Below are 23,030 nucleotides of genomic sequence, written 5' to 3'. Positions count from 1 at the left end.
CCGAGTATTTGTTAGTGCTTGGAGATTTAGTTTTCATCGCCGCAGCTGAATGATTTACATCTGTTAGCCAGCTTGATTACATGTGGGGATTCCCTAACAACCAGGCAACCCCCACAAGTACTTATGCTGGCTAGTAGCTGTAAATCATTCAGCTGCGGAGATGAAAACTTAATTGCCAGCACTGACAAATACTCGGAGGACACCCGAGCGTTCTCGGGAAACAAGGCATCCACATACATTCGCATGGCCTGCGTACCCAATGTTGAAAATAGGTACGCAGGATGCATGCTGACGTAGGCGGAGCTGAATGGAAGAGGTGCGGCAGTGGGCAGGGCTTAACAGAGGAACTGTGCAGCCCTCCGCAGCTCTGCCCTACGCAAATGTGGAACTAGCCTTAGAGAAAATTTATTAGAGGATTTTCTCAGATCGTCTAGCCTCTTATGGACCTCTCATAAAGGGGCGGAGCTAAAAGTTTGGTCGCCGGAAGCAGTTGGGGCTATTGAAAATGTAAAGAAATGTTTTATGTCTGCTCCTGTTTTGGTGCAACCAGACCTCCAGAGGCCTTTTATTGTGGAGGTAGATGCTTCTGAGGTCGGGTGGGTGCTGTGTTGTCTCAAAGTCCTGAGACTTTATCTAACCTGCAACCATGTGCCTTCTTCTCTAAAAAATGTTCTCCTGCTGAGAGAAATTATGATGTGGGTAATCGGGAGTTGCTTCCGGTCAAGTTGACCTTTGAAGAGTGGAGGCATTTTTTGGAGGGAGCTGTTCATCCAGTCACTGTGGTGACGGATCACAAAAATCTTGCTTATATTGAGTCTGCCAAGCGGTTACACCTAGACAGGCCCGATGGTGTTTGTTTTTTTCACAATTCAATTTTTCTATTACTTTCAGACCAGGGTCTAAGAACATGAAGGCAGATGCCCTGTATCATAGTCTTGATTCTGTGACTATTCCAGAACCTCCTTCCTCCATTCTTTCTCAGGGTGTTGTTGTGGCCATGGTTTCCTCTGAGCTGGAAGATGAGATTCGTACTGCTCAGTCCTTGGCTCCTTCCAATATCCCTGAAGGCAAGCTGTTTATCCCTGTGTATCTCAGATTATGCCTTTTGCAAGAATTCCATAATTCTGTGTTGAGTGGTCATCTTGGGGTCACTGCCACCCAGAGAGCAGTTGCTAGACACTTTTGGTGGTCCGCCATGCATAAGGATATTAGAGATTTTGCGTCTGCTTGTGAAACTTGTGCACGCGCTGAGGTACAGCATTGCCGGCACCTTTGCCAATTCCAGAAAGGCCATGGACTCATTTGTCCATGTATTTCATTTCAGATTTACCAAGGTCTGGGGGGATGACTGCTATTTGGGTAGTAGTCAATCACTTCAGTAAACAAGCTCACTTCGTCCCATTATCTGGATTACCCAATGCTGAAACTCTCTCCACACTATTTTATTCACGTGGTACGATTGCATGCAATTCCTCAAAATATTGTATCTGATAGGGGTGTACAATTTGTCCCTAGATTTTGGAGGGCTTTCTGCAGTAAACTGGGAATTGATTTGTCCTTATCCTTTGCTTATCATCCTGGGAGTAAAGGTACCTTCACACTGAGCAACTTTACAACGAGAACGACAATGATCTGTGATGTTGCAGCGTCCTGGATAGCGATCTCGTTGTGATTGACACGCAGCAGCGATCAGGATCCTGCTGTGACATCGCTGGTCGGAGCTAGAAGGCCAGAACTTTATTTGGTCGTCAGGTCGGCGTGTATCGTCATGTTTGACAGCAAAAGCAACGATGACTGCAATGTTTTTTCACGGAGCTAACAACCAGCGAGAACGATAAGTACATCACTGGATCGCTCCTGCATCGTTCTGGAGTTGCTGTGTTTGACATCTCTACAGCGACCTAAACAGTGACGCTGCAGCGATCTAGTTTAGGTCGGATTGTTGTCTATATCGCTGGAGCGTCGCTAAATGTGACGGTACCTTAACAGTCAGACAGAGGACAAATCAGTCTTTGGAGTAAATTTTAAAATGTTTTGTCGCTGATCAACAGGAGAATTGGTCATTGTTTCTTCCGCTGGCTGAGTTTTTCTTTAACAATCGGGTTAATCAGTCCACGGGGACCTCGCTGTTGTTCTGTAATTACAGGTTTTATCCTCATTTTGGTGAGTTCTCCAGGATAAGTTCTCGGTGTCCTTGGGTGAATGTCACCATTCAAGAGCTGGGGGATGTTTGGAGGAGGGCTAAAAAGAACGTTGGGGTGGCTCAGTATCGGCAGAAGTGGAAAGCCGATAGAAGGCGCTCGTCAGTGGTCGCCTTGACAGTGGGAGATAAGGTATGGCTTTCCTCTAAGAATATTAAGTTGAGGGTGCCCTCGCTAAAGTTGGGTCCTAGATTCATTGGTCTGTATGAAATTTTGGAGGTGTTCAATCCAGTTGTCTTCCAGTTAAAGCTCCCTCGGTCTTTCCATATTTCTAATGTGTTCCACAAGTAATCGTTGAAGGAAGTTATTCCCCCTGTTCAGTCATCTTTTCCCCACCTTATCCGGTTTCTGTTGAGGGAGGCTTGGAATATGAGGAACAGAGGATCATTGATTCCCGAATGGTCCGGAATTCCCTTCAATATCTGGTACTTTGGAAGGGGTATTGACCTGAGGATCGATCCTGGGTTCCAGTTCATTCTGTATGGGCTGATCGGTTGGTCCAGGCCTTTTCTTCAGAGGTTTCCTGGGAAATCTGGGGGTCTAGTGCCCCCCCTTGAAGAGGGGGTAGTGTCACGGTTTCCACTCTTTCTGTCTTTTTTATACTTTGTGTTGGGGCTGTCAGTCTGTGCTGGGTCATAGTAACATAGTAACATAGTAACATAGTTAGTAAGGCCGAAAAAAGACATTTGTCCATCCAGTTCAGCCTATATTCCATCATAATAAATCCCCAGATCTACGTCCTTCTACAGAACCTAATAATTGTATGATACAATATTGTTCTGCTCCAGGAAGACATCCAGGCCTCTCTTGAACCCCTCGACTGAGTTCGCCATCACCACCTCCTCAGGCAAGCAATTCCAGATTCTCACTGCCCTAACAGTAAAGAATCCTCTTCTATGTTGGTGGAAAAACCTTCTCTCCTCCAGACGCAAAGAATGCCCCCTTGTGCCCGTCACCTTCCTTGGTATAAACAGATCCTCAGCGAGATATTTGTATTGTCCCCTTATATACTTATACATGGTTATTAGATCGCCCCTCAGTCGTCTTTTTTCTAGACTAAATAATCCTAATTTCGCTAATCTATCTGGGTATTGTAGTTCTCCCATCCCCTTTATTAATTTTGTTGCCCTCCTTTGTACTCTCTCTAGTTCCATTATATCCTTCCTGAGCACCGGTGCCCAAAACTGGACACAGTACTCCATGTGCGGTCTAACTAGGGATTTGTACAGAGGCAGTATAATGCTCTCATCATGTGTATCCAGACCTCTTTTAATGCACCCCATGATCCTGTTTGCCTTGGCAGCTGCTGCCTGGCACTGGCTGCTCCAGGTAAGTTTATCATTAACTAGGATCCCCAAGTCCTTCTCCCTGTCAGATTTACCCAGTGGTTTCCCGTTCAGTGTGTAATGGTGATATTGATTCCCTCTTCCCATGTGTATAACCTTACATTTATCATTGTTAAACCTCATCTGCCACCTTTCAGCCCAAGTTTCCAACTTATCCAGATCCATCTGTAGCAGAATACTATCTTCTCTTGTATTAACTGCTTTACATAGTTTTGTATCATCTGCAAATATCGATATTTTACTGTGTAAACCTTTTACCAGATCATTAATGAATATGTTGAAGAGAACAGGTCCCAATACTGACCCCTGCGGTACCCCACTGGTCACAGCAACCCAGTTAGAGACTATACCATTTATAACCACCCTCTGCTTTCTATCACTAAGCCAGTTACTAACCCATTTACACACATGTTCCCCCAGACCAAGCATTCTCATTTTGTGTACCAACCTCTTGTGCGGCACGGTATCAAACGCTTTGGAAAAATCGAGATATACCACGTCCAATGACTCACCGTGGTCCAGCCTATAGCTTACCTCTTCATAAAAACTGATTAGATTGGTTTGACAGGAGCGATTTCTCATAAACCCATGCTGATATGGAGTTAAACAGTTATTCTCATTGAGATAATCCAGAATAACATCCCTCAGAAACCCTTCAAATATTTTACCAACAATAGAGGTTAGACTTACTGGCCTATAATTTCCAGGTTCACTTTTAGAGCCCTTTTTGAATATTGGCACCACATTTGCTATGCGCCAGTCCTGCGGAACAGACCCTGTCGCTATAGAGTCACTAAAAATAAGAAATAATGGTTTATCTATTACATTACTTAGTTCTCTTAGTACTCGTGGGTGTATGCCATCCGGACCCGGAGATTTATCTATTTTAATCTTATTTAGCCGGTTTCGCACCTCTTCTTGGGTTAGATTGGTGACCCTTAATATAGGGTTTTCATTGTTTCTTGGGATTTCACCTAGCATTTCATTTTCCACCGTGAATACCGTGGAGAAGAAGGTGTTTAATATGTTAGCTTTTTCCTCGTCATCTACAACCATTCTTTCCTCACTATTTTTTAAGGGGCCTACATTTTCAGTTTTTATTCTTTTACTATTGATATAGTTGAAGAACAGTTTGGGATTAGTTTTACTCTCCTTAGCAATGTGCTTCTCTGTTTCCTTTTTGGCAGCTTTAATTAGTTTTTTAGATAAAGTATTTTTCTCCCTATAGTTTTTTAGAGCTTCAATGGTGCCATCCTGCTTTAGTAGTGCAAATGCTTTCTTTTTACTGTTAATTGCCTGTCTTACTTCTTTGTTTAGCCACATTGGGTTTTTCCTATTTCTAGTCCTTTTATTCCCACAAGGTATAAACCGCTTACACTGCCTATTTAGGATGTTCTTAAACATTTCCCATTTATTATCTGTATTCTCATTTCTGAGGATATTGTCCCAGTCTACCAGATTAAGGGCATCTCTAAGCTGTTCAAACTTTGCCTTCCTAAAGTTCAATGTTTTTGTGACTCCCTGACAAGTCCCCCTAGTGAAAGACAGGTGAAACTGCACAATATTGTGGTCGCTATTTCCTAAATGCCCAACCACCTGCAGATTTGTTATTCTGTCAGGTCTATTAGATAGTATTAGGTCTAAAAGTGCTGCTCCTCTGGTTGGATTCTGCACCAATTGTGAAAGATAATTTTTCTTGGTTATTAGCAGAAACCTGTTGCCTTTATGGGTTTCACAGGTTTCTGTTTCCCAGTTAATATCCGGGTAGTTAAAGTCCCCCATAACCAGGACCCCATTATGGGTTGCAGCTTCATCTATCTGCTTTAGAAGTAGACTTTCCATGCTTTCTGTTATATTTATTCTGCTGCAATCACCTGTGTTCATTTTCCTTAAGCATGATTCTATTTAAAGGGACTCTGTCACCTGAATTTGAAGGGAACAATCTTCAGCCATAGAGGTGGGGTTTTCGGGTGTTTGATTCACCCTTTCCTTACCCGCTGGCTGCATGCTGGCTGCAATATTGGATTGAAGTTCATTCTCTGTCCTCCATAGTACATGCCTGCACAAGGCAATCACAGTTCGTTAGACAACCAAAGAGTACAGGCGAGAGAGACACAACTCCCATCCAGGAGAGGCAGGGGAACTCTGGCAAAGTTCTGGGAGAGTTTTCTCAGACCCTTCCATCACACAGGCCCTGAGGCACGGAGTACTCTCTCACAAGGAGTGCAAAGTTTTGGAAGATGCTGAGGGAGTGTCTTGCTGACCAATGTCCTCTGTGATTTGTCATTGCATTATAGTTATTGGGTATCCAAGCTGGATACGTGGCATGAACTGTCTCTCTACACCTTGGAGGTCCTAGCCTGCCCTGCCGCTAGCGTTTTGTCAGAGCAGGTGTTTAGTGCTGCTGGTGGAATTATAACTGATAAGCACATCCACCTGTCAACTGAAAATGCCTACAGGCTGACACTTATAAAAATGAACAAGGGCTGGATTGGGCCAGACTTCTGTACACCTCCGAGTGATAGCAGCGAAACATAAACTGTGATCCAGTGTCTTTTTTTGGAAACTCTATTACCATGCACCTCTTCACACCCACACATGGGTATACGCTTCCTGATTTTGCCTATTTGCTGTTGTCATCGTCCTCCGCCTTCTCCTCATCATCCAGCACCACTAGATCACCAGGGTGAACGTGGTCCGTGATGCAACAACCACGTTATTGTGTTAAAGGGTGTTTTTGATGTCAATAAAAAAAGTTTACACATTATGTGGATGTTTTTTTTCCCCAGGGTGAAATGTTTGTCAGCCCATACGCTTAGTGTATGGTTATTATTACAAGTATAGGCAACCCGCTGCTTTGTAATGAGAATTTTTTTTTTTTCATGAGGCCCTCCTCCACATTTCTTCCAAGGGGGATAGGGGTGCGTGCAAATTTGGGGCAGGCCTTGCATTCACTGTATAGCCAAACAGTATGGGAGACCCAGTTCATAATAGTGGGAACTGTAGCGTTGGTCAGCTGCTTCAATAATGTAATTCTCAACTTTTGGGTCTTCATCCTCAACACTGAGATTCTGCACTGCAGGTTTTCCAGCTTCAACATTGAATTTCTCCACTGCAGGTTCTTCATCCTCAACACTGCAATTCTCCACTGCCAGGTGTTCTTTGGCCTCACCATTGCAATTCTCCACTCCAGGTTCTTCAGGCTCACCACTGCAATTCTCCACTGCTGGCTCTTTATCCTCAACACTGCAATTCTCCACTGCAGTCTCTTCATCCAAAACCACTGCAATTCTCCGACGGAGGTTCTTCAGGCTTAACTTCAATTCACTGCATAGTCAAACAGAATGGAAGTACCAACTTCCTAATAAGGGGAACTTTGGTTTCATGTGGCCATCCACTACGTCAGTTCAAAGGGTTATTGGGGTGCGTGTAACTTTGTGGGAAGGCGGGCCTTGCATTCAATGCATAGGCGAACAGTGTGGCAGTACAAAATTTCTAATAATGGGAACTTTGGTTTCAGGTGACCATCCACTATGTCAGTTCAAAGGGTTATTGGGGTGCGTCTTACATTGTGGCAAGGTAGGCCTTGCATTCAATGCATGGGCTAACAGTGTGGCAGTACCAAATAAATAATAATGGGAACTTTGGTTTCATGTGGCCATCCAGGACATCAGTTCAAAGGGTTATTGGGGTGCATGTAACTTTGGGGCAAAGCAGGCCTTGCATTCAATGCATAGGCAAACACTATGGGAGACCCACTCTCTTATAATGGGAACATTTTTTCGTGAGGCCCTCCTGTACGTCTCGTCAAAGAGGTATTGTGGTGCGTCCCTAATTTTTGGCACCCCTGCCACTCACTGCAAAGACAATACCCGTATAGGAGACATATTTCCCAGGAAAATCCATTTGAGGTGTATGATGGTACTACTTGCTTTCACTTTATGGACCTCTTTAGTATATCTGCTGAACTTTGGGATATACCTCTAATGTATAGTAATTGTCGTCATTATTTTTTATTTCACAGTCTCCACAACTGACATTTGCTATATGGTGGCATCTCTATGGAATATTTTTTAGTTGTTAAATCTCTATGACACATGTTACATGTCTGCGGTCAGATATACACGTACTTATACGTTTGTGTATATATATTTATTGATACACGATTGCATTTTTTTAATTGTCTAAAATGTGTTTCTGGTGGATGATAGACCAGTTTATTTTTTTGATCTCTGTATTAGTGAATATTTTGGCTTGTTTTCATTATGTCATATTATTTTGTAGATAATCACCTTGACAAAGGCCTCACTGACCGAAACGTTGGAGCAGCGTATGACTGGTCACAATATTTAATAAATAAAAGAATTTTTGTCATTGATTACTAGTGGTCCTCGGATTATTCTACGATATTGCATTATTTTTCTGCTACATTTTGTACTGCCATCCCCTTATCCTATTCCTTCTATGCAGCTGAACGCACTGATCCAAGTGCCGGCGGCAGTGCCGGGTACTGAGGCGAGAGACTCGTGTGAGTTTCTCGCAAGTGTGACACCGGCCTAACGCAGATTTCGTGTGTGTGTCTTTATTTAAGGCCGGTATCACACATGTGAGAAACTCGCACGAGTCTCGCATCTTAATACCCGACACTGGCGCCGGCACTCGGGACCAGAGTGTGCGGCTGTATGTATTTCTATGCAGCTGAACGCTCTGGTCCCGAGTGCCGGGTATTGAGAAGAGACTCGTGTGATTTTCTCGCATGTGTGATCCCGGCCTAACTCTTTATTAACATTTTATTATGTTTATTACTAAACAGCTGGCTTGGTATTTATCTATCTATCATATCTATTATCTATCTATCATATCTATTTATTATCTATCCATCCTATCTATCATCTCTATCTATAAATACACTGCGTTCCAAATTATTATGCAAATTGGATTTAAGTGTCAAAACGATTTAAATGTTTTGTTTTTCAAATAAACTCGTGGATGGTATTGTGTCTCAGGGCTCAATAGATAACTGAAATCAATCTTAAACACATGTGATAATTAGTTTTCCAGGTGATTCTAATTACAGGAAAACTACTTAAAAATGATGTTCCACATTATTAAGCAGGCCAAAGGTGTCAAGCAATATGAGAAATAAAAAGGATCTCTCTGCTGCTGAAAAGCGTTAAATAGTGCAATGCCTTGGACAAGGTATGAAAAAATTAGATACTTCACAAAAACTTTGTGATCATCATACTGTGAAGAGATTTGTGACTGAAACAGAGCACAGACAGAGTTCATGCAGATAAAGGCATAATGAGGAAGGTTTCTGCCAGACAAATTCATTGGATTAAGAGAGCAGCTGCCAAAATACCATTACAAAGCAGCAAACAGTTATTTGAAGCTGCTGGTGCCTCTGGAGTCCCTCGAACCTCAAGGTGTATGATCCTTCAAAGGCTTGTTGTTGTGCATAAACCTACTATTCGGCCACCCCAAAACAGTGTTCATGAGCAGAAATGGTTGCAGTGGGCCCAGACATACATGAAGACTAATTTTCAAACAGTCTTGTTTACTGATGAGTGTCGAGCAACCCTGGATGGTCCAGATGGATGGAGTAGTGGATGGTTGGTGGATGGCCACCATGTCGCAGCAAGGCTGCGTCGTCAGCAAGGAGGTGGAGAAATCATGTTTTGGGCCGGAATCATGGGGAAACAGCTGGTGGGGCCCTTTAAGGTTCCTGAAGATATGAAAATGACCTCTGTAAAGTAAATAGTGTTTCTGACTCACAACTTTCTTCCATGGTATAAAAAGCAGAAACGTGCCTTCAGGAGCAAAATCATCTTCATGCATGACAATGCCCCATCTCATGCTGCAAATAATACCTCTGAGTCATTGGCTGCTATGGGCATAAAAGGAGATAAACTCATGGTGTGGCCAACATCTTCACCTGACCTCAACCCTATAGAAAACCTTTGGAGTATCATCCAGCAAAAGATCTATGAGGGTGGGAGGCAGTTCACGTGACCACAGCAGTTCTGGGAAGCTATTCTGACTTCATGCAGAGAAATACAAGCAGAAACTCTCCAAAAACTCAAGAATGCAAGAATTGTGAAGGTGATATCAAAGAAGGGTTCCTATGTTATCATGTAACTTGGCCTGTTAGGAGGTTTTGGCGTTAAATAGCTTTTTTGTTCAGTGAATGTGACCTCCTAATGCTGCAAATTCCACAAATGAGCATTTTCACTTCTTTAAAACATATCAAATGTTTAGAAATTCTACTGTGCCTAATAATTTGGAACAGTGCATTTTGAGTTTTTATTCACTTTGGAGATTATACTCTTATCATTGGGAGGTTTCTTCAATAAAATTTGATGTATAATCTAATGGGTGATGACTTATATTAGACTGACTGTCATTTGCATCGACCATTTAGGAAAATCCGAGAAAAATGTCATCTGCATAATAATTTGGAACATAGTGTATATCTATCTACAGATAGATATATCTATAGATAGCTAGATAGCTAGATAGATACAATAGATGGATATACATGAGATAGATAGATCTATCTATAGATCTAATCTTATTTATATATTATATATCTATCTGTGTGTCTAAACATTATTCTTCAATGGAGTATGTAAATGAAGAGGTTGGACAAGAAATGACATCACAATTCTTTTTTTTTTTTGTATATCATTATTTAGCTTACAAAAATACACACAAATCCGCATGAAAAAAAAATGCATGAAAAACGCAGGTGTGACCTGCCAGTGACCTCAGGTGCAGATTTTACCTGTGTCAAATCCTTCGTCAAATCCTGATGCAATCCTGACCGTGGAAATGTACCCTAAGAATCACAATGTTTTTTTTTTCCTTTTCCGCTGATGGATATAAACGACGCAACTATGAAAGATGGAACCCAAAGAAACATGTATTACTCTTATAGTATGGGGCTCCTTTATTGGCCCCTACACAGTGTAATATTCACACAGTATTGTTTTTTTTCTGGTGTTTTTCATGTAATATATGGAAACGTACAGGAAAATGCTAAAAAACATCCAGAAAAAAAACACTGTACATTGAGAGATTATCATCAAATAACTCTTGTCTTGTTGTTCTTACAAACCATCTTTTCTAAAAGCCTCAAACTTCTGTGTGTGAATCAGACCTGAGATCTAACGTGATAGAAGATTACAGTGCGGGGAAGACGGGAAACCTTCATATAGACGGCCGGTGGTGATGGAGTCAGTGACGGACTCTGGACAAATCTGTTTCTAGAGCCGTAGTAGAAGATGAAGATGTCGTTCTCCTCATGAAGTAGTTATTTCTCCTGTCACGTGTAATGAATATCTCCTGCAGTATTGCTAATGCCGATTCCAGTGTCGGTAAATGAGACGAGAATTAGCGTTATGGAAGATGAGTCTATGAGGAACGTATTCAGCTGCCGACTCCGAGGAAGAAACTGCTTGTTGTCTGTGGCCTAAATATATAGGTTATATTAGTGGATGTAAAGAAGGAAACTAAATACTGTAAAATAATAAATCTCCTCATATGTTTCCCTTATTATTTCCAGTAATTGTGTTATTACACAGGATTTTTATGATGTTACATCGGCTCATCTTCTTCTCATTCAGGTCTCTACAATATCGGATCCTCTCAGTGAAGATCTTCTACAAAAGAAAATTTTCCTGATTTACCCATCAATCATTGATATGGACAGAGACAAGATGGCAGAGAGGATATTACACCTCACCCTAGAGATCATCTTCCGTCTTACTGGAGAGGTGAGAGATTCTGATGATGTCACATTACATCATTCTTATCTATGGGAATAACAGATTGACAGAACTGGAGAGGTGAGGACTCTGGAAATGTCTGTAGTGAGGTTTATTAATGTGTTTCTCCATAACCAGGATTACACAGTGGTGAAGAAGACCTCTAGTGAGCGCTGTCAGGACCCTGTGTCTGAGAGATGGGGAAGACCCCTGAGCCCAATCACGGGGTTTCCACCTCACTCCATAATACACAAAGACATCAATGACCAGAAGATCCTAGAACTCGCCTACAAGATGATTGAGCTGCTGACTGGAGAGGTGACACTGCTGGGAATGTTGGGACATTATACAGTAACGCTATGAAGTGATCGGGGATGATGGTATCATTGTATGTGTCAGATTCCTGTAAGGAGTCAGGATGTCGCCGTCTATTTCTCCATGGAGGAGTGGGAGTATTTAGAAGGACACAAAGATCTGTACAAGGACATCATGATGGAGGTTCCCCAGCCCCTCACATCACCAGGTAATAGACAGGACTAAATACACTTGGCCTACAATTATCTGTATGTAAAGAATGAATTCAGTCCCTGTATGTGTTTCCTCCAGATCTGTCCAGTAAGAGGACAACACCAGAGAGATGTCCCCGTCCTCTTCTTCTACAGGACTGTAAACAAGAAGATCCCAATGTTCCTCGGGATCATCAGGTAGATAGAGAGGTGTCATGATATCTCCCATATGTTGTGTAGATGGTGGTGAAGGTCTTGAGCTTAGTCTTGTTTTATCCACCAATATTATATATTTTTTTTGCTTGTGTAATGAGAACAATGGAGATGGCAGGATTAGATATGATGATAGCTGTGAATTCTCAATCTGTCTGTGACTTTTACAATATTTATTTTAGGGTGAAGATCTGACCCATATTAATACTACAGAGACCTATATGAGAGATGATGAGCGGTGTAAAGAGGAGATTCCTACATATGACTACCCAGGTGAGTAGTGACCACTATATATAGAGAAGTCACAGATTCTTCTCAGTCACCGGCTGTGGCTGCTTTATCGGTGGTGTAGTCCGGCTGTATCACAATCGTGTGATCACCATTTTGCCGCTAGACCACAATATGTTCCTCCACCCAAAACGGTTAAAATGATGTTGGTCATTGAAAGCCCTTTTCTACAGAAGTTACAACCTGGAGGATCCACCTGCCCCCTGGGATTAGAAGACGCTGACCATTACCTGCCCAGATCTGTAAACTAAAAAGCCAAATGACCGTGTACGTAGAATGTGCTGACAAGTTAGAAAATCACTTGAAGAAAAATATTAAAATGGCCTCTAAGAGAAAGTGTATGGTAATGATGCTGTTGGCTTTCTAGAATCCTGATATCTTATTGGATGAATCTACCTTCTCTCCCTTCTGTGCTGCTGAATGTGCTCATATGGTCCCCACAAGACCAGGTCCAGTCTTTCTGGCCAAACTTTGCTTTTGTGATCGGTAACATTAAATGTGCAGTGAGGCCAAGTGTGACTTTCTGTACAATAACAACAGAGTTTCCCTTTATCCTGACTTTTCAATTTAAAATTGGCTAACTTCAGAAATGGTCATGAGAAACTACATAAAAACATTACACCTTTGCCATGATGTAAGCTGTGCGTAGCTGATGTCTGTAATATACATTTATTCTCACCTGCAGGAGATGTGTTGGAATGACTCGAGCCCTGATTTCATGGATTGATTACACTTCATAAATTCCATTATGTTTATAATCCTAAGAAATTCAGATTACTCCACAATCTCTCCTGAAATGGGGGAGCTAATACTTTCTCTACTCTTCTGGTCAACACTCATAGTAGCTCCAGTGGTCCACCATAAATGAGTGCAAGTCCTGTTTAGTATTGGAGCTTGCCCCTCATGCATACGTTCTTGTTAAGGATGTAACATGTTTTTTTTGTTCTATGTCAGTAATGGCTGGAGCAGGGCCGCCCAACCCCCACAGCAAGGCCTGAGCGGAGGCCAGCATGACAAGGGGTTGGAGGAGGGTATTTAGGGTAATTGGGAGGAGGGTCTAGGGATGGGGGGTAATATGGGAATAGGTGGGGGGTGGGGCCTGTCAGTTCCCGCTCTTCAGGCCCCAGGAGCACATCCCTTACCATGTCGGGGGTGGACCGGGTCTTGGAGAGCCTTAGGGCTGCGGCTGCTTCGCACCCTGATGGCTGGCTGGAGGCGCAGGTGGCGGCGATTATCGGCGGGAGCCAGGCGGCGGCAGTAGCGTCCCCGCTGGAGGGGCGGGCCCGAAGATGTAGGCCCCCAGAGAGACTGTCCCCAGATATGGGTCCCCCGCAGGCGCAGAAGCCCCTCCCGGGACTCTCCAGGCCGTGCGCCGGTGAGTAGCGGTGCCAGCAGGCCCCGGCCTGGGAGGAATCCTATTGCCGGGCGGGTCCCTGCGGCGGCTGCTGGGCCTCAGCCTCGTGCGACTAGGGGGGCGGAGCCAGCGTGCGCCGGGCAGCGAGGGAGGCGCAGCACTGCGGGGGGCCGCAGCGGCGATGCTCCTGTCGCACGGCCTGTCCTTCAGTACAGCAGCGATGGAGCCAGCGGGGGTGCGGACGGCTATGGGCAGCCCAGGGATGTGCCGGTCCCATCGCCGGGAGCTGGGCATTATCCGGCCCAGCTGGACAACTGCGGGGGCACAGCGGCGGTGCCTGATCGGGTGGCTGGAGCTCAGTGGGTCTCGGCCGGAGGCTCAGGATTGGCAGGCTCTCCGGCCAGAAGCAGCAGTACACCTCATTCCCCAGCGGCGGCATTGGGTTACTCGCAGGAGGCACAGCGATCACAGCAGGTGTCGAGTCAGGAGGTCGTGCAGCAGGGACGTCAGGAGACCGGCAGTCCGGCTGGAGGGGTCACAGCCTCCTCGCAGCCCGGTGAGTATATGTCCATGTCTAGTCCATTTATGCAAAACGTTTCCGTACCGGTGGCTGGTGGTACACTGGGTAGTATGGCAGGTGCGGATGTGGTGAATGCTGCTGCCATTGCGGGGGGGGGGGGGGGGGCAGGTGTGCAGGAGGTGTTACATAGCGTACAAGCGTTACTGTCTAGGTTGGATAGGGGTTTATTGGAGCAGAGGCAGCTAGCTGCTTGGGTAACCCCTGGCGGGCCCCCAGTTGGTGTTGTGGCGACAAGGCAGGTGCAGGTGTCGCCGGTTTCTGTGTCGGTGCAGACGGAAAAGGAAAAGGAATGCAGGGTGCATCTTGATGATAGGGCTCATGGGGAAGTCTATGTATGTTTTGAAGGTTCTTTGGGGGCCCATCTTAAGAAGGAAGTGAAAGAGAAAATCAGTAAGGATGAATACGTTGAGATTTTTTCGTTGCTTCCGCTAGAGAAGTTTCATTTGGATAAGGGCAAAAGAGAGGAAAGCAAGAAAGAGGATGAGGAGAAACGGAGGTGGCGTCTGATACCGCAAACATTTTCGAACTGGCTGCAGGCGTTTGCGATTTTAGCTAGTGTGATTGCCGAAAAGGCGCTGGAGAACACTGGTGGGTTGTTCTATTATATGGATTCCATCGGTGAGGCTTATTGGGTTTACGGGGGGCAGGCATGGCTCAGGTATGATGAGCAATTTCGGCAGCGGAAAGCTATCCGGCCTGCCATAAGGTGGGATCAGAAGGATATCGGTTTATGGCTGAGGGTCATGGCGCAGTACAAATTTGGGCATTCCTTTCATGGGGGATCCGGATCCTTGGGTCAGGCTAACCAGGCCCTGTTGGGTAATTCGGGAGAGCGGAAGTTGGGATTGTGTTGGTAGCTCAATGAGGGGCAATGCAAGTTTGGGGCCAGCTGCAAATTTAAGCATCTCTGCTCCCACTGTAGCGGCTCCTCGCATGGGGCCGCTAAATGTTTTAAAAAAGGCAAGCCCAAGTCAGGGGTTGGTAATACCCAAGGGGGCGACTCCAGTGAGTTTGGAAAAGATGGCCCCTTATCTAAGTAGATACCCGGATAAGGAGAAGGCCGAATTAATATGTTCAGGTTTTAAGGATGGTTTCGTGATACCGGCTCCTAGTTTTGAGGTGCCACGAGGGGTTAAAAATTTGCGTTCTGCCTTGTTGCACAGTGCGGTGGTCACTGAAAAATTGGAGAAGGAGGTGTCGTTGGGTCGTATGGCGGGCCCGTTTGAGGTATCACCGTTGCCGGATTTAGTTGTGTCTCCGCTTGGGGTAGTGCCTAAGAAGGAGCCAGGAAAATTTTGCTTAATTCATCATTTATCCTACCCGCGTGGGTTGTCCGTAAACGATGGTATAGCGCCGGAGCTTTGCTCGGTGGTATATGTATCTTTTGATGAAGCGGTGGCTTGGGTGCGCAGGTCTGGAAAAGGGGCGCTGTTGGCGAAAACGGACATTGAATCAGCTTTTCGTTTGTTGCCGGTTCACCCCTCCAGTGTTAGGCTGTTAGGTTGTTTTTGGGATGGGGTTTTTTTCGTGGATAGGTGTTTACCGATGGGTTGTTCCTTGTCCTGTGCTTTATTTGAATCGTTTAGTTCATTTCTGGAGTGGGTGGTTCGGGATGTGTCCGGTTGTGATTCTGTTATACACTACCTGGACGATTTTTTGTGCGTCGGCCCAGCTGGGTCCGATGGTTGCAGGAGGTTGTTGAGCGCTGTTCAGCGGGTGGCTGATCTTTTCGGGGTCCCGTTGGCACCGGGAAAGACTGAAGGCCCAGACACGTGTCTTTCCTTTTTGGGCATTGTGATCGACACGGTGCGGTGGGAGTTTCGTTTGCCGATGGAGAAGGTGGAAGGTCTTCGGGCTGAAGTGGCCAGGGCCTGTTGTTTAAAAAAGTTGTCTCTGCGTGAGGTGCAGTCATTGCTGGGGAAGCTTAATTTTGCGTGTCGTGCTTTGCCCATGGGTAGAGTTTTTTCCAGAAGGTTAGCTACAGTTAGTGCTACGGCTGGAGTGCGTGCCCCTCATCATTTTATCAGACTGTCTGCAGAGGTGAGGGAGGATTTGGTTGTTTGGAATAGGTTCTTGACGGACTATAACGGACACTCTTTGATCATGGATGAGGTGATGGATAGCGACACGCTTGAGTTGTTTACGGACGCCGCGGGGGGCATTGGTTTTGGAGCATATTTTCAGGGGCAGGGGTGCGCGGAACATTGGCCCGAAGCTTGGATTGCTGCCGGCCTGGTCAGGAATATTGCATTGTTGGAGATTTTTCCCATCCTGGTGGCGGTCCATTTATGGCGTAAAGACTTCCGTAATAGGGGTGTGCGCTTTAATTGTGATAATATGGGTGTCGTTTGTGCTATCAACGGGCTTTCTGCGTCATCGCCTCCTGTGGTGCGCGTGCTGAGACAGTTGGTTTTGGCATGCTTAGCGTTGAATGCACAGGTGACGGCATCCTATGTGCCAGGTGCTCACAATGCCATTGCTGATTCTCTTTCTCGTTCACAGTTTGACCGTTTCCGATTGTTGGCCCCGGAGGCAGAAGTCGTCGGCTTGAGATGCCATGCGGAGCTTTGGCAGGTGGTATTCGAGACGCTGAAGGTTTGATTAGGTTGTCGCTGGCGCCTAAGACTTGGGATGCTTATCAGGCAGTTTGGTCGTCCTGGGAGGGGTTATTGGCGGCGGGGCATTACGGGGCGAGCGTGGACGATCAGGTGGGGGCATTGTTATCCTGGTTAAGTGTGTGGGCAGGGGAAGGTTGGTCCGCGGCTAAGGTGTCGCGTATTTTGGCGGCGCTAGCCTTTGGTTTTAAATTAAGGGGGCAGAAAGATCTGTCAAAGGTCTTTTTGGTGAAGCAGGCGGTTAAAGGTTTTCGGAGGCGTCGAGGTCAGGGTGATACTAGGCGCCCGGTTTCGTTTGCCTTGTTGGAACGTTTGGGGGGGATTTTGCCTTCCGTGTGCTTGTCGGATTTTGAATGCTGTCTCTTCAGGTTGGCATTTTCACTCGCATTTTTTGGGGCGCTTAGACTGGGGGAGTTGGTTGCTCCCAGTAAACATGTTTTGGGGGGCATTTTAGCGAGGGATGTGCTATTGTCTTCTGATAGTTTGGAGTTTTGGTTGCGAAGGTCAAAAACGGATCAGGAAGGTCGGGGTCAGAGAGTGGTATTGGGAAAGGTTGCGAGTTCGGTTATGTGTCCCGTGTATTGTTTAGCTAATTTTTGTAGGCTAATGCCGACGGGGGAAGGGGCTTTATTGTGTCATGCGGACGGTACGTTTTTGTCCAGACATCAATTTACGGTGGTTTTTAAGAAGGCGTTGAGGTTATTGGGGCTGGACAGTTCGTGCTTCGCTCCTCACTCTTTTCGTATCGGGGCGGCAACGGAGGCCGCGTTGTGCGGTTTGGGTAGTGAGGAAATTCGCCGTATTGGGCAGTGGCAGTCCAATAGGTATCGTAGTTATGTTAGGCCGCATCGGGTTACCGTGGAGCAGTAAGGCCTCGTGACCTGGGGTATTTGCTTGCTGTGATGGTTTGTTTAAGTGTTGCTTTTTGTTGTTTCAGGGTCTCCGCCGGTATTGGTGTGGATCTTCGGTCACTCGTTTGTTCACTGGGAATCCTTGCGTGCGGACATGCGGAGAGAGGGGAGACAACTGGGTTTCGAACGAGCGGTGGCTGTGGTTCGGTGGTTGGGTTTCCGGGGTATGCTCTGGAGCGGAGTTTTGAAAGAGGTGCACAACAGTGCGAGTTTGGACAGGGCACCGGATATTTTGGTGTTGCACGCCGGTGGGAACGACCTTGGGGTCCGTCCGTTCAGGGAATTCATCAGGGACATTAAACAGGATTTGCTGCGGTTGTGGGTGTTGTATCTTGGCCTTACTGTTGTTTTTTTCAGAAATTGTGCCGCGTTCTCGTTGGCGGAACATGCGATCTTGTGTTAAAATTAACAAGGCCAGGGTGAAGGTGAACAGGGCGGTGTCAGCGTTTGTTTCACGGAACGGGGGTGTGGCGGTGCGACATTTCGAATTAGAAAAGGGGGAAGGTGGTTATTGGTTGGCGGACGGTGTGCATTTAAATGCGGTGGGTAGTGATCTTTGGGCTTTAGGCCTGCAAGGAGGAATTGAAAGGGCCATGGTTTTTCGGTCTGGGGGGGTCTCGGGTCTTTGAGGTGGTCATCGGCCCTCGTTGTGGCGGCTGGGGGGAGTCCTTGGAGTTGGTGGAAATTGGTTCTGGGGATCCATCGGCATATGGGTCCCCAGGTTTTGGATCTGGTGAATTGTGGTGGGGACTTTCGGCTGGGGTGGCCGAATCCCCGTGAAGTTTTCGTGAACAGTTAAACCCCTTGGGGTTTATTGGTGCTCCCGAGCCAGGGTGGTAACGGCTGGGAGTAATTATGTGTTTACTGTTATGTTCACAGTTATGTTTGGGATATTCACCAGATCCTTTTGTAGCTTCAAGGACTCCTCCTAATTCAAGATAATATTTACATTGTGGTTAATTGTTATTTATTTTATGTGTTAAATAAAAGGCTGCTGTGGCCAAATTATTCCAAAGATAATTCTTGTCTTGTGTTTTGTGGGAATGGGATTGGGGGAGGGTAACGGAGAAAAGGGAGGTGATCCAAGGTAAGGGTGGTCACCCGGTATACACAGTGTCTCGACAATACCATTGTCATGTTTATTTAGTTTTTCATATTGTATGAGTCGTTCTGGAATTGGCCTGCCTCAGTTATGTGAGCCTGTAACTTCGTGGTAGTCTTTAAAAAAGGTCGCCTTTGCGATCCCCGAGATCTAAATTTTATTAGCAGTATTATAAAAAGTCCTCCTTGAATGTCTAATACTTTTTAACCCCTTAATCCCATATGACGTACTATCCCGTCAAGGTGACCTGGGACTTAATTCCCAGTGACGGGATAGTACGTCATATCAGGGTCGGCTCCAGGTTTTTGAGGGCCCCGGGCGAAAGAGTCTCAGTGGGCCCCCCCTTTAACACATACCACGATTCATGATCGCATATAAACACAGCCATGTAGTATATAACACAGCCCACGTAGTATATAGTACAGCCACGTAGCATATAACACAGCCACGTAGTATATAGCACAGCCCACGTAGCATATAACAGCCCATTTAGTATATAGCACAGCCACATAGTATATAACAAGGCCCAAGTAGTTTATAGAACAGCCATCTAGTATATAGCACAGCCCACGTAGCATATAACAGCCCACGTAGTATATAGAACAGCCATGTAGTATATAGAGACACTTACTCCATATAGTGCTGCACAAACGTTATGGCCCCATAGATGCTCCATACAGACACTTGCCCCATATAGTGCTGCACAAAAATTATTGCCCCATAAGATGCTCCATACAGACACTTGCCCCATATAGTGCTGCACAAACATTATGGCCCCATACAGACACTTGGCCCATATAGTGCTGCACAAACGTTATGGCCCCATATAGACACTTGCCCCATATAGTGCTGCACAAACGTTATGGCCCCATACAGACACTTGCCCCATAAAGTGCTGCAGAAACGTTATAGGCCCATAGATGCTCCATACAGACACTTGCCCCATGTAGTGCTGCCCAAACTTTATTGCCCCATAAGATGCTCCATACAGACACTTGCCCCATATAGTGCTGCACAAACATTATGGCCCCATACAGACACTTGCCCCATATAGTGCTGCACAAACGTTATGGCCCCATACAGACACTTGCCCCATGTAGTGCTGCACAAACGTTATGGCCCCATAAGATGCTCCATACAGTCACTTGCCCGATATAATGCTGCACAAACGTTATGGCCCCATAAGATGCTCCATACAGTCACTTGCCCCATATAGTGCTGCACAAACGTTATGGCCCCATAAGATGCTCCATACAGTCACTTGCCCAATATAATGCTGCACAAACGTTATGGCCCCATAAGATGCTCCATACAGTCACTTGCCCCATATAGTGCTGCACAAACGTTACGGCCCCATAAGATGCCCCATACAGACACTTGCCCCATACATACTCACCTCTCTGTCACTCAGGCCCCCGGCACTTTCAATATTCACCTGTCCTTGTTCCAGCCGCCGCTCCATCTTCTTCAGCGTCTTCTGCACTGACCCCAGGCAGAGGGCGTGCACTAACCACGTCACCGCGCCCTCTGACCTCAGCGTCACTGCAGAAGACGGAGGCGGAGCGGCGGCTGGAACGAGGAGCAGGTGACTATCGGGTAGCGCTCCCCTCCCCGTATACTCACCTACTCCTGCCGCAGTGCAGTCCCTGCTTCCCGGCGCGGCAGCTTCTTCCTGTATTGAGCGGTCACCGTTACCGCTCATTACAGTAATGAATATGCGGCTCCACCCTTATGGGAGGTGGAGTGTTATGACCTGGTGGTTAGGAGCACCCGGAATGACCTGATAGTTAAACCTCATACAGGACGAGCTCTGGGATGTGGGAGCTCTGCTGACCGCAAGCCCTAATCCTATCACACACTGTCACGCACGCGCCCAGACTGGTTGGCGCGGGCATACGGGGGTGTGGCCCCACTGGACCACAGACCAAACTTCCCTGGAAGGGGCGTAACTAAGTAGATTCCTAGGTGTTCGCTGGAGCCTCTGATGGTGAGGTCAGACTTGTGCAATAGGAAGCTACCAGGTGCCACTCCAGGGTGATGTCTGGCTGTGGTTGCTGATCCCACTAAGGAACGGAGCGGGCACGGCTGGCACTCTGGCTGACAGGCGGGCACGGCTGGGACACAGGCAGGCAGACGGGTACAACAGACACTGGTGGGCAGGCGGACACGGCTGGCTCTCTGGTAGGCAGGCGGGTACGGCTGGAACATAGGAAGAACCGGTAGGGACCGGTCTGCAGGCTGGTATGTGAAACAGGTAGGAACCTGTTCAGACAGGAGGACTAAGTAACAAGTAGAGAAAGACCGCAAGAGCGGATGCAGAGCGAAAGCACAAGAGCTAGAACCAAGAACAGAAACGCAGGAGGCTGAGTACGAGTAGAAGGTGGAACTAAGAGAAGAGAAGGAGAAGGCAGAGCCAAGGACGGAGACGCAAGAGGCGGAGCCAAGAGCGGAGACGCAAGAGGCGGAGCCAAGAGCGGAGACGCTGGAGGCGGAGCCAAGAGCGGAGACGCTGGAGGCGGAGCCAAGAGCGGAGACGGAGCCAAGTGCAGAGACGCAGGAGGCGGAGCCAGGTAGAACCGCAAAGAGCGGAGCCAGGTAGAACCGCAAAGAGCGGAGCCAGGTAGAACCGCAAAGAGCGGAGCCACAGAGCAAAGCCACAGAGTGCGCAGCAAGGTCTGAGTGCAGAGCTGAGAGCAAAGCCACAGAGTGTAAAGCAAGGTCAGAGTGCAGAGCAAAGTTACAGAGAGCAGAGCTGAGGGAAAAGCTGAGAGACACAGAAGTACAGGTTGTGGTTGAACTGAGAAAAGAGAAGCAGAGCCACAGACAGTGGCGAACAGAGCAGAAAAGGCAAACCAAGACAGATATAAACAGACAGTGGAATAGGACTAGACTAAGACAGTCAGGAACGAGACAAGACACAGAGACATAGACACAAGCCAGGGTACGAAGCCCCGCTGGGTGGCTACACAAGACAGAGACCAGGGTACTAAGCCCCACTGGGTGGCTATACAGGACACAGACCAGGGTACAACGCCCCCCTGGGTGGCAGACAAGAGAGAGTAACCGAGACAGGACCTGGCACCTCAGCAGCAAAGAACTGACTGAGGGAGTAAGTTGCACAGGCCCCGACCACAGGGTGGAGCTGCACTATATACAGGAGGCCTCTTGGTAATTGGTCAGGAACTGATTAGACAGATGCACCTGATTCCTATAAGAACCAGAGAGTTCAGGCGCCGGCCCCCTATACACATAGCCATGAAGCATGCACAGAGCAGAGACACAGAACATGGAGCTGGCATGAAGCAGAAACCACATCATGGCCTGGAGCAGTGGGTAAGATTGTGTGAGAGATGTGAGGCCATGCCGTGATGCCAGCAGAGTTGTTACACACACGCTAGAAATAGCCGTGGAGCGCTTCTGACCAGACCTAGGCGCCTCGTCACAGCCTAAGAACTATCTAGCCCTAGAGATAGAAAATAAAGCCTACCTTGCCTCAGAGAAATTCCCCAAAGGTAAAGGAAGACCCCCACATATATTGACTGTGAGTAAAGATGAAAGTCACAAACGCAGAAATGAAACAGGTTTCAGCAAAGGGAGGCCAGACTTACTAAATAGACAGAGGATAGGAAAGGTAACTTTGCGATCAGCACAAAAACCTACAAAAGACCACACAGAGTGTGCAAAAAAGACCTCCGCACCGACTCACGGTGCGGAGGGGCCACTCTGCATCCCAGAGCTTCCAGCTAGCAAGACAATATCATGAAAACCAGCTGGACAAGAAAACAATGAACAAATAATGACTATCAGGAACTTAGCTTCTGCAGGAGAAGGCAGGTAACCAGAGAGATCCAGGAGCGAACTTAACCAATGCAAAAGCATTGACAGCTGGCATGGAGTAACGATCTGAGAGGAGTTAAATAGAGCAGTCAACCAAAGGATAAACCACGTCACCTGTGTAAGGAACCTCAGAAGCAGCAGCTCCACTCACAGCCACCAGAGGAAGTCCATGGACAGAACCAGCCGAAGTACCATTCATGACCACAGGAGGGAGTTCGACAACATAATTCACAACAGTACCCCCCCCCTTGAGGAGGGGTCACCGAACCCTCACCAGAGCCCCCAGGCCGACCAGGACGAGCCAAATGAAA

At 46.7% G+C, this 23,030-nt stretch overlaps 1 protein-coding gene across 1 annotated transcript in view; it reads left to right on the top strand.

The window, feature by feature from the left end:
- Window positions 1–9,238: 9,238 nt before the first annotated feature.
- LOC138666423 (zinc finger protein 84-like) overlaps window positions 9,239–23,030 on the top strand; it is a 34,500-nt gene continuing 20,708 nt past the window's right edge. Inside the window, exons 1-6 of the mRNA XM_069754645.1 lie at window positions 9,239–9,295; window positions 11,131–11,322; window positions 11,452–11,631; window positions 11,713–11,836; window positions 11,920–12,017; window positions 12,215–12,305. Of these exons, the coding sequence (XP_069610746.1) occupies window positions 9,239–9,295; window positions 11,131–11,322; window positions 11,452–11,631; window positions 11,713–11,836; window positions 11,920–12,017; window positions 12,215–12,305 (742 nt within the window). The remainder of the gene's footprint in view (window positions 9,296–11,130; window positions 11,323–11,451; window positions 11,632–11,712; window positions 11,837–11,919; window positions 12,018–12,214; window positions 12,306–23,030) is intronic.

Source organism: Ranitomeya imitator, chromosome 2 (genome assembly GCF_032444005.1).
Source record: "Ranitomeya imitator isolate aRanImi1 chromosome 2, aRanImi1.pri, whole genome shotgun sequence".
Lineage (NCBI taxonomy): Eukaryota > Metazoa > Chordata > Amphibia > Anura > Dendrobatidae > Ranitomeya > Ranitomeya imitator.
This window is presented reverse-complemented; position numbering and strand designations above follow the sequence as displayed.